Below are 12,494 nucleotides of genomic sequence, written 5' to 3'. Positions count from 1 at the left end.
CTGCGGAAAAGGACCTAGGGGTGACAGTGGACGAGAAGCTGGATATGAGTCAGCAGTGTGCCCTTGTTGCCAAGAAGGCCAATGGCATTTTGGGATGTATAAGTAGGGGCATAGCGAGCAGATCGAGGGACGTGATCGTTCCCCTCTATTCGACATTGGTGAGGCCTCATCTGGAGTACTGTGTCCAGTTTTGGGCCCCACACTACAAGAAGGATGTGGATAAATTGGAGAGAGTCCAGCGAAGGGCAACAAAAATGATTAGGGGTCTAGAACACATGACTTCTGAGGAGAGGCTGAGGGAGCTGGGATTGTTTAGCCTGCAGAAGAGAAGAATGAGGGGGGATTTGATAGCTGCTTTCAACTACCTGAAAGGGGGTTCCAAAGAGGATGGCTCTAGACTGTTCTCAATGGTGGTAGATGACAGAACGAGGAGTAATGGTCTCAAGTTGCAGTGGGGGAGGTTTAGATTGGATATTAGGAAAAACTTTTTCACTAAGAGGGTGGTGAAACACTGGAATGCGTTACCTAGGGAGGTGGTAGAATCTCCTTCCTTAGAGGTTTTTAAGGTCAGGCTTGACAAAGCCCTGGCTGGGATGATTTAACTGGGAATTGGTCCTGCTTCGAGCAGGGGGTTGGACTAGATGACCTTCAGGGGTCCCTTCCAACCCTGATATTCTATGATTCTATGAGTCTTGCTGGGGTAAAACTTAATCTGCAAGGAGATGCAGGTAGCATTGCTTTCAACCCCCTTTGGCAGCCAGCCAAGTATTTAGTCATCAGTGAGAGTTTTCTTGGCTACAGCAGGACTGCTAATAAAAATAGCTGCTGAAATATGGGGACAAGGGGCTGCAGGAGTATAGAATGTAGTAATGGGTAGAAAATTAAAGGCTCTAGTCAGGTTGACCTAATACCTGGAGTTCATGCCTTAATGGTGAGGGCTTTTGGTCAAGTGAGATGGAAAAGCAGCAGCAGCTCACTCTCTGATGCATGGTGCCTCCAATGAAACTAAAATGAGACTAGGCAGCTAATTAAATATTTGTCTATATGAATACCAACAGATTCAAAGAGCAAAAACAAAAGCAATTAAAAGCCGTTTAATAAAAATGTCATAACTAAACTTAAAACCAACACTATCTATTCATTTTTGGTTATTGAGTATCAAGTCATTGATTTGCAGGATCAAAAGAATGAAAGGGACTTTCAGAAGTATGCGTGGTATTTCTTAAATCTGCATAGAGACAAGTGGAAAAATGTTAGTTTACCTTTTCATCATAGTGCTGCTAAGGATAAACAAAAGACTAATGTTTCAGCTTCGTGGTAAATGAACAAGAAGATAGAAGAAATAACCATTTACTGTTGTTCTCCAATCTTTGCCAAGAATTCAGGATTGTTAATTATCCTGTGGATTCCCATAAATTATAGTGTAGCAGAATTACTGAGCCACATATAAAGTTTCTGTAATGGACCAAGGCATATGCGGTCTGGCCTAATTGTCACAGCTGGGCTGAGGTCTGGATGGTAGTCTCCGGACAGGAGCTGGAGGAATCGTAAGAGCCAGGTTCCATAAGCAAGGGTCAGGATCAGGCTGGGATCAAAGGCCAGAGATCAGAGGCAGTGCCATGTTAGCATAAAGAGGCATGAATCAGGATCAGAGTCAGGCTGGAGTCAAAGATTGGAGATCAGAGATCAAGCAGTGTCAGGATATTGCAGCAGGCTGAAGTCTGTGTTGCCCAGATAACTTCCTGGATCAACCCCTAGGGTTAAATAGGGGCAGATCAGAGGGCTACAGGGTTTTGTCACTGTGGATGGCTTGGGCTGCACTTCCTGCAGCACCTATTTTCGATAGTGCTCCCTGGCTGTGCCTCTTCATGGCCTCCCAGTGGTACTGTGGGACTACAACTCGTTGCACGCTCCACAGATGCGGGTTCTAGTCCTGGAGTACTTACAGTGGCTTCTCTAGCAACTGGTATGCTTTACTAAACAATTAAGGCTGTGAGACACGACATGCAGCATAAAGACACAGTCAGATATGAAGCAGACCAACAATGTGTAAAGATGATGTGGAGTTTTATTTGCCTAACTAAGCTAAATGAAAATTCTCTAATATTCAGAAGTACTAAAGGAACATAATTCTAAATACTAACATGCTATTTCTCGATCAATGAATATGGCTTTGTAGTTACCGCTGAAGAAAAATAAATTAAACAGTACAGAATGGTGTACCTTATAGTAAATACATATTGTGATCTTGAGTTGAAATTGTTGTTGCATTATTGTGTGAAATGTGTACATAGTCCACTGTGGAAATAATTTAAAAAAAAGAAAACTTAGAAAAAAATTACAAATTCACTTAAAAAGTAAGTAGCTCACATAAAGTGCAAGAGTGGAATTTTGTTTCTCCTGCAATAATTGATGAAACTCAAGCACCTAAACCTTGCATGAGGAAAAGGTTGGTCTTTTGTTTCAGGTGCTGGACTGGAAGTTGAGAGATCTGGGTTTAATCTCCAGGCTTCCTGTGTATGACCTTGGTTAGATCGTGTCATCTGTTCTTCAATTCTCCATCTGTAAAATGGGAATGTTTTCTTCCACTTGTTTGTCTTGTGTATTTAGTTAGTAAAACAGTCTGTGCCTTGAGTTTACAGTGTGTATGCACAGTGCCTAGGACAATCTCAGTCAAGGTCACTTTGATATAATAGTAAACAGTAAAGCAGGGAATGCAACTCCTTTCACTGTTTAAGTGTTGGGGTGTCCTAATTTATCAGTTGTTAACAGGTCCAAAAATACATGCTTTTTGAAGGAAAAAGTTGAAATTCCATGGAACACCCCTCAAAGATATTTAATATTGGCAGTCTTCAAGGGCCATATTGCCACAGCTGTGGTCAGCAGAGGCACTTGAGCAGGATCCCTGTTAAAGAGTGGGAAAGGTGGGCAGGGCATTCTGTGAAGGCTTCAAGATACTGGAACTTGCTTCAATCCCCAGGGTCCAAAATAGCTTGAGATTGGTGAATTTCTGAACATGCTGCCAAAGACATCTTTTAAGGTGTTTGGAAAGGGTTGGGAGTGTTTCCAACAACAATAAAGGAATAGAAAGGAGTTTCTGTAAGTGGCTGGCTGGCAGCGTTCCTGTTAAAATGATTACTTTAATGCTTCTGAGGTTTTATTGTATCAGGGCATCTAGAGCCTTGGACAGGCATCTTTTATATTTTAAATCTAAAGAAATGTAATTTAAAATAAAATGCATACTGCTTTTTTCTGATTAGCTGACGACATTTGGCCTTATGTTGTTGTACATTCACTTGGTTGGGAATTGTGAAATAGCTTGTTGTGCTTTTTAATATAATATGAACGGCTTAGCACAAAACTCTAAAAACCTTTTTAAAAATAAACATGGAAAGTGTAGCTAGAGCTCCCCCCCCCCCCCCCCAAAAAAAAAAGCTGGAATAATTCCCCTTTGAAAGTTACTTTGATTGTAAAGTAATGCCCTTGGATTTCAGTTTTTTGCTACAATAATAGCAAGCTTAATAAAGTTTGTCAGCCAGTGATCTTCAGAATCAAGCACTATTTATAATGTGTATACATAAAAAAAAAAAAAATCCTCCCACGTAGATGAGGCGTGGTAAGGGACGTGTCCCTTCAACGTAGATGAGTGACCTTTTAAGAGATCAGCTTTATATAAAATAAGATTATCCAGGTTCCATGGAGTAGAACAGTTTTTCTTCAGAGAAGATAGTTTCTTATTAAAAATGTTCTTACATGTGTATCTGAAACCTAAATTAAGATATTTTTATATGCTCTTCATGGGAGAAACTATAACTCCATCTGTTTAGAAATCACCTAACTTACTGTGAGTTCCAGCACAATTTGAAAAATAAGCATTTGTTTAACAGAAATGTACTCATTTTCTATACTAATGAGAAGTCATTGTAATCCAGGCAGTGTACTCGCATACCTCTTCAAAGTTGTAATGAAATTCAGAAGCACATAAGAGCAGCCATACTGGGTCAGATCAAAGATCTATCTAGCCCAGTATTCTGTCTTCCGACAGTGGCAAATGCCAGGTGCCCCAGAGGGAATGAACAGAACAGGTATTTATCAAGCGATCCATCCCCTGTTGCCCATTCCCAGCTTCTGGCAAACCCTAACCCTAAGGCCATGTATGACTGTGAACGTGTTTGAACATTTCTTTAATGCAGCTGAACTTTTATCTGATCTTAATGCTGTAAAACGTCCTTAGAAAATGCTGGGTATACTGGCTTTAATAGCTGTCAAACTTCACTGGCAGATACACTTACAGCATATTAAATGCTGGGACTTGACCTGTTGGCTATGTAGCAGACTACTTAACTTTGAGAAATGGATATTATAAAGTGAAACAGTGAAAAATCCCTAGAGTTGATTTGAAAACTGATCTATTCATTAAAGTTTACATGAAGCTGAACATGTTCGGCTTCAGCTGCTAGCTCCATTGTATTTAAACTCCTCTTATTTAGTCTTCGGATTTTTTATTTGTAAAATCCAATTATTTTTCAGGTGTCTGACCGACAAAGCTATCTTGTGATTTCTTTGGTTCTCTGTGTCATCCTGGGTTTGATGCTTTGTATGCAGCGTTGCAGAAATACATCTCAATTCAATGAAGATTACCTCTCAAAAATCCCCAAAAGTAATCACTACCCAAGCCCCAAAAGGTAATATATCTGACATTTTAATCAGTTCTTACAACTTTATATTTATAATTTTTATCTAGCATTTGATAGTTGCTCGCTTATTCTGTTTCCATCCAGTTGAATTGTTCGTCAATTTTAATTATACCAGTCTATGCTTTTCTGTAAGTTCAGAAGTTTGGGTTCTGATAAGCAAAAGACATACCTTTTAACATCTAGACTTCTATATAAGAATAGTTCCTGTGAAGGAGTTTGGAGAAAGTAGTGCCTTTTATTTGCAAAAGGGTCTAACATCACTAATGTAGGAATGGGATCAGATCCTGGATGTGAAGAGAGAACACTGCATCTCACTCTCCAGTAACTTTCTTTGGCCTTCAGGAGGAGCACCACTGGCAAGGTCCAGAGCAATTTTGAGAAACCTTGCCATGGGGAAGGCTTGCTGCAGTGCGAAGGTGTAACGCTGACAGAGCCCGGTCGTCTGTGGGTGGGATTGAACCTGGGACCTCTGGAGCTAAATGCATGAGCTAAAAGTCACATGGCCCTTGGATAAGGCTGTAGAGCTGACTCGTTGATCTCTCTCTCGTCTCAGTGCCAGGAGATGGGGCAGAGCACCACACCCAGGAGGTGTGTGGGTTACAGAACTATAAAGAGTGGTAATGGGGGAAGAGAGTATCTCCCAAAAGTACTCTGGGAAATGGAACTTTATTGTGTTTTTTGTCATTACAGGTGTTTTTCCTCCTACGATGATATGAATCTAAAAAGAAGAACTTCTTTTCCACTTGTCAGGTCCCAGTCTTTTCAGCTAACTAGCAAAGAAGGTATGTTTTATGTATGGCTAATTCTTCCTAGTGGTGGTTGTAAAGTCTGTATCATATGAGTTATGTATTGTAGATGTATGATCATGTAGTTTGTAAACCAATTTCAAAAAAGGTAATCCAGAAGCACTCTACTTGTAGGCTACTGAAGTCTATAACTGTGTACATTGGGAAATAGTGAACTGAAGTAGTTCAGTGTGTAATGTGTTTTTTTTTTTATAGTCTCTAAAACAGAAATGTATAAAAGTTCTGAGTTCAGTGCAAAAAATCAAAATAGTTTAGGGTTACTACAGTGGAATTAACAAAAGCTTTCATGGGGTGGGGGAATCCTAGAACATTTTACAAACTTAAACAAAATGCCAACTATACATGGTCAGCCACATCAAGAGTAAGAGCACTTTATTTTAATATTTTAAAAGCAAACAGTAATGCTAAACTATTTAGGAAAGAAGAGGAGAATAGCAAACCATTGAAACTGCAGGGAAACTTTAGGTGGGCAAGATATAATAAAGCTGGAATTTGGTTAAGACACAGGGTCTAACACTCTTACAGAAATACTTTGGTATCAATAAAGATAAATAGGCAGGACTTTGGTTTTAATTTCTCCTCCACCATTGTACATTTGGGGCATTAGTTCAAAACTGACTGAGCGCATGCAGCATTTGAAGCCCGTAGCACAGTAATCACTTGGCCTGACCTTGTTTAGCTAGAAATTGGAGGTCAGAGTGCTATGTGATACTACTGCACCATATGCTCACTTTAATACAAGACTCCTCAGCAAGCCCAAAAATTTTAACTCCTTAATCTTGGACCTTTTTAAAAGAAATACAAGGAATGCTGCATGCTTTACTTAAAAAAAAAAAAAAAAAAAGAGAGAGAGAGAGAAACCTTTTTGGCATGAGTTACACAGCTGAATTTGGAGTTTGAGATAGACAAGCCTATTCTTTAAGGAAGTCATGAAAATTTTTTTTTCTGTAAATCCTGAAATATAATACTTAAGTTTTTGCTGCTCTAGATTAACACTGAGTTGGATTTCCATTTTTTGGGTAGCGAGTGGATACTCTGATACCAGACTAGATTTAAAAAAAAATTCTCATTTGTCTTGTCTGTTTTTCTATGTCAGCATAGATGTTGGCCAGCAACTATATTTCCAGTCTCTTTTTTTATCCCCCATTTTAGTCCACATGAACCTATGTGGAAACTACTTCCTGCTTCAGGAACAGAGTTTCAGAAGAGAAAAGAGTAAATCAGGAGAGTCCAGTTGGCGATCACCAAGCCTTGAGAACAATCAAGTGGGGGTAGAAATCAGTCATTGTTGGGCTGAATTCTTACTCTAAATTAAATGGAGAGCACTTTTATATTTGGGAGTCTTAAGAAACTGGGTTCATTTTAGAATAGTTTTGTCAACTTTGAATAAACGAATTGCGGTTCAAAGAATATTGCCAAATATTTTTCAATGAAATGAGGGCACAGAATATGTAAACTGAACTCCTATATAAAACTTGTGTATAATTATAGACTTAACTTGAATTTGAGTATTGTTATACCTGGTGGAAGCTTAATTTTTTTCTCAAAGTTCAAGATTTTCTGAAATGTGAGCCTAAATTTAAGCTCCTAAACAAGTGAGCGCACAGCAGCTCCCATTCAATCCATACGTCATCAGAAATGTGCACTTACAGTACCCCATGCTCTGCAGAGAAGAATGTGTGTTTGTTAAATCAGGCATCTGGTTGAGTTTATATAAACTGGGGGATACTAAATTCAAAAAAGTAATGTTCTGAGAGATTGCTGTTGATTGATGTTAAAATAATCTCTGGTGTTTCTAGCAAACTTGAACTCCCTTTATCCATGGCTATGCTAGCTAGACTTTTAGTCTGTTATACAGTAATATATACATAAAAAAGTATTTTTTAATTCTTTTGGAGGTCCTTGATGACACTAACTATACATTTACAACCCCCTCCATTACTCCCAACCAGCAATGGCCAAGCAAAAATATTGTAAACATGTTTTATTTGATACGTTCAACAATATAATACTAAATACCAAGAAGACTGCCATAGTTAGATTTACACTTCATATCTTGTAAATTTGGGGTCACTGTCTTTAAGGGGTTAACATCATCTGCACCTAGCTGTGGAATCTGCTGGTAAGTTGTGCTATTTTTGGAGGATCGCTTCCCTAGACCATGTATTTTCACTCTAGCACTTCTAAAGTCGGGGGAATTGGCCCAGAACTAAGCCATATTTTGCTAAGAGGAACTCTGAAAGGAAAAATCTGAGTCTGATAGAATGTTGACCTTAACTTTAATTTACACTTGTCAGTATCCACAACTCTCTATGCACTGGTATGTTTACAGTTTGTGTGTGTGAGAGATCTGAAAAAAATTAATCCAATATGAAATTTAGCATTCTATAATACGTTGATTTGTAACAACCCTGAAGGGGTTTAGGTTCCAAAAACATTTCCCTCAACATTTTGGGTGCCCAGCTTGAGACCATTTAAAAAAGATCATAACTCTCTCTGACGGTGAACACCTGTCTTAAAGTGGCACAAGCTGAGCAATCAAAATATTAAAGCATCCAAATTCACTAGTGACTTTGCCTCTTTCACAGATAAAATCTTTTTTCCAGCTTTCATGTTAAAGGAAAATTGAATCCAATTTCCTCAGGTCAGCACCCAGCTAAAATAAATGAAGTGCTGCTAATCGCCAATTAACCAAGAAGTTATGCTTTTTTTTGCCACTTGAGATTTTTTTCTACCTGTGAGCCAAAAGAAACCATGCAAACAAAAGTGAGAGTTAATTTCAAAAGTGTAGTTATGGAGACCAGCTAATGCCCAAATTACTTTCTTTACTAATATCCTCCATGTTTGGTGGGGTAAACCTTTGTGCTTGGAAGCATGATTATGAAAATATTGAAGGCATGGTACGCTGCTGTCGTGTCAGTCTGTTTCTTACAGCCCTAGGTACACATTGTGATGCCTCCAATTATATCCTGCAGTAGACAGGCTTTCTGTGATGTAGCCTTTTCCAAAATATTTCTGCAGAAGAATCTTTAGTTATATGGTCTTTCAGCACAAGCAAGTTTGTTTAATCCTGAGCTTGTTAGGATGATGATCAGTGAACTTCTAAGGAGAATTGTACAAGGAGGCCAGAAAAAAGCACTTTTTTATTTAATAAGGTAATACTTAAATCTGCCCCAAATACAGGGTCCTTGAACACTCCCCTCTCTTCCCTCTGAAAATGTATTTTGCAAATGTTGCCTATGGTCTAATCCCTTAAATGAGATCTGCGGTTGCAAAATGATATAATTGGGTAGAAATTAGCTACTCTGGAGATAGAACTTTATACTGAACATTGTGATGAGTTTACTTTCCATGCACATGCATCCTGTTGATATCTAATAGGAGCTTAAGATGTCTGCATGGAAAGCAGACGAATAGTCCTTGGGGGGAGGAGGAATGAAATATCCTGTGTAGTTTCATGGTTTTAGAAATTGTCTATGGTTTCAATTACATTTTTATTGTCCTTTCATATGTATCCTTTCTTTTCTTACAGTGGATCCAGATGACTTCTACATTGTAGAACCGCTAAAGTTTTCACCAGAAAAAAAGGTACAGTAGCTTCCTTCCGGTTTCTGCCAGGGGAAAGTGTTCTGAAAACACGACCAGTAGATGGTGCTTTTGTCAGTCACTTCTCTACAACCAGTCTTGAAAGAATTAGGTTTTTATCGGTAAATGTCAGTAAATGCTGACTTCACCGTACACACACACACACACAAGCTGATGATAAACATTTACATCAATGATAAAAATTTACAGATAGGGACAATAAGAAAAATGCTGCCTGAGAACTTTAGTTTGATTTAAAGATATTTACTGTGTGTATTTTGCCATGTGATGTTGATAATTTAACGGTTAAAACTTTTTAACTTTTTGAATTTCAGCATCTACAATCATTAAATAATTCTAACCCCTCCCCACAATTTCCTGCAACTGTGAAAATTTAATTAAAAATTAAAAACTGCTTAAAAATAAACATCAGTGTTATCTATCAGTTACAAGAGTTCTGCCCAGCCTATGTATGACCTACCAGTATTCATACTGGATATTATTTCCTGTTTGCATTGCACAAGCTAATTGTTTCCTTTTTTCTGCTTTAGAAGAAACGTTGCAAATATAAAAGTGAAAAGATTGAGACTATCAAACCAGCATCAGAGCCTCTGCAGCCATTAGCCAATGGGGAAATAAAAGGAAGGAAACCCTTTACGAACCAGAGAGATTTCTCGAATATTGGAGAGGTATATCACTCCTCATATAAGGGTCCTCCATCTGAAGGAAGCTCCGAAACCTCATCACAATCTGAGGAATCCTATTTTTGTGGCATTTCAGCATGCACAAGTCTGTGCAATGGACAGACGCAAAAGACAAAAACGGAGAAGAGGGCTTTAAAACGAAGGCAGTCTAAAGTTCCAGACCAAGGGAAGTTCATAAAAACTCTAATACAGACTAAGACTGGGTCAATGCCAAGCCTACATGACATAATCAAAGGAAACAAGGATATAACAGTGGGAACACTTGGTGTCACAGCTGTTTCTGGACAAATCTAAAACTAGTCGAACTTCTCATACAGGAGAGTTTTTGTTCATCTGAGAACAGTCTGTTGTATCGTGTGGGAGAGTGGTGAGAGAAGAGATGAGCTAACTGGAAAGTATTCAGAAATTATGGTTTCTGCCTTTTTTAAATAGATGGGATTGTGTCAATCTTGGTTATGAGTTTCAGCTTTACAAGGCTGAAGACTTTCTATGTGGACAGCTTGGGGGTGGGAGGGATCATTTTATAAAGCTTTTTTCAAAATTACTGGGGCAAAGATTGTTGAAGCCCAGTTTGTTGGGTGGAATAGGATAAAAGCTTAATCCTCTTCCTTTAGCTTTGTTCCTACTTCTTGCACCTTCCCGTATTTATGTGCCTTTTGTCTATTTATAATGCCACTGGAAGAGGGAGAAAGATAAAATTGTCATTTGATTTCTTTTGTAACTTCTCTCTTTTTTGAGGATGCAACACTACAGTGCTGTAAAAGGACTTGTTGGCGTTCAGCTGGATTCAGTAATGTGGGCTGCATACTGTAGAAATACTAACATGGTAGACTTGTTGATTAGATCTCCATTTTGAAAACTCACTTGGGGAAAATACCTTGTTAGAAGGAATTGTAATGCCATTAATTGCATTTGTAATCAATTTCAGATGTGTATTTTATTTAGATGCGTTACATTAGTGACCGCTGTACAGTAACACTCACTGTATGTGACGGGTCTCCTACTGACAAACATGCCTTTGTTTCCCAGACTGACTTTTGGAATTCTCTGTTACGATATTTAACCAAAAAGGATCGATGCTTTATTTTGGTCACTCTGTTTTCTGTTCTAAGAATTTGGAGACTGGGGACTATCTACAAGGAGAAATGTAAGGGTGACTAGGTACAACTGAATATATCACTATCCTAACCAGTGCTGGGTACAAGTTCACATGACAAATGAAAGTGAGTTTGCCAAGCCTTGAAGTCTAACAGCTCAAGTCTATTTAAAAGTGGATATTTCCATAAAGTTTGCTTTTGTATTGGCTAACACATGTGCAGTGTGTGTATGTATGTATGTTTGTTACTTTCATATCTGAGTGTTTTTTATTTTGACCATGAGTGTATATTTGGATAAAATAGAATGTGTGACTGCATAAAACGTTGTGAATGTGTAGCTGAGTGAATGGGACAAAAGGTTCTTCCTTTTTGAGAGGTGTTATAGGTTCATGTTGTAAAACTAAGTTAACTTATTGAGCACTTTCAGTGGTACCCTTTTTAAAACAGATCGAATGCCTTTTCTGGGTATTGTATGTAATGTGACTTATTTAAAGCCTTTGTTTTTGCTGCTTTCATGTTAGTTTATAAATACTTTAAGATGATGGACTTTTAGAGTCGGTCTGCACAATTAGTCATTCAGCACACATGGATCTGATTTATAGAACATGTTCTCAGAAAGGGCTCCAAACAAGAATGAAGAAAAAATGTTATACTATCTGAGTGCAGCATACAACATTGTGGAACAAGAATATGTAACTACAGAGCTGTAGTGCCCTTAGAAACTGTGAATTTCCAAATAAATCTGAACACTTGTCTTATAAATTTAGTGGCATTTCTTTTCTTTTATAAATCACATGTTAATGGGTTGAAGCTCAAACTCATGAAGCAGTGTGGCTTAGTTCATAGGGCACTAGACTGGGCACTAGGCTGGCTCTTCTTTGAGTGCTTGTTCAAGTCGATTCTATTCTAGGCGCATATGCGTCCACGTGCACAGTTTTCGGAGACTTTTGCCTGAGCAGTAGCCGTAGGTGCCACACTCATGCGTCGGTATATTACGTGCCGCCGACCCTATGCCCTCTCAGTTCCTTCTTACCGCCCATGATAGGGGGTTGGAGTGCCTTGTCTTGCCTTTAGCAAGAGCGTTAGCAGTTCTTCATAGTCTTTTGTTCTACCTAATCTGTACATAGCTCATAGTAGTCAGAGGAGGAACATACACTGCATGCCTTGCCTGCATGACGTTAAGAGGGTGCTAGCTTTCTATATCAACAGGGCCAAGCCCTTCTGTAAGTCTACCTAATTGTTCATCGCGGTGGCTGACTGGATGAAAGGGCACCCCGTATCCACCCAGAGAATTTCTTCTTGGATCACTGCCTGCATGTGCCACCCCCAGCAATTCTCACCACCCGCTCAACCAGTGTGCAGGCCTCTTTGGCAACTTTTCTGGCCCAGGTGCCTATCCAGGACATCTGCAGGGCGGCCAGCTGGTCGTCTGTCGATGCATTTATGTCCCACTACGTGCTTACCCAGCAGGCCCGGGCCGATTCTGGCTTTAGCAGGGCAGTATAGCAAGCCGCAAAACTGTGAACTCCGAGCCCGCCTCCATAGATACTGCATGTGAGTCACCAGGAATGGAATCGACATGAGCAAGGACTCGAAGAAAAAAGG

General features: G+C 39.1%; 1 protein-coding gene across 1 annotated transcript in view; it reads left to right on the top strand.

Annotated features, from left to right (window-relative positions):
* SUCO (SUN domain containing ossification factor) overlaps window positions 1-11,651 on the top strand; it is an 83,911-nt gene extending 72,260 nt beyond the window's left edge. The window contains exons 21-24 of the mRNA XM_077824154.1: window positions 4,531-4,685; window positions 5,388-5,479; window positions 9,036-9,091; window positions 9,640-11,651. Coding sequence (XP_077680280.1) covers window positions 4,531-4,685; window positions 5,388-5,479; window positions 9,036-9,091; window positions 9,640-10,086 — 750 coding nt within the window. The 3' untranslated portion in view covers window positions 10,087-11,651. The remainder of the gene's footprint in view (window positions 1-4,530; window positions 4,686-5,387; window positions 5,480-9,035; window positions 9,092-9,639) is intronic.
* Window positions 11,652-12,494: the final 843 nt, after the last annotated feature.

Source organism: Eretmochelys imbricata, chromosome 8 (genome assembly GCF_965152235.1).
Source record: "Eretmochelys imbricata isolate rEreImb1 chromosome 8, rEreImb1.hap1, whole genome shotgun sequence".
Lineage (NCBI taxonomy): Eukaryota > Metazoa > Chordata > Testudines > Cheloniidae > Eretmochelys > Eretmochelys imbricata.
This window is presented reverse-complemented; position numbering and strand designations above follow the sequence as displayed.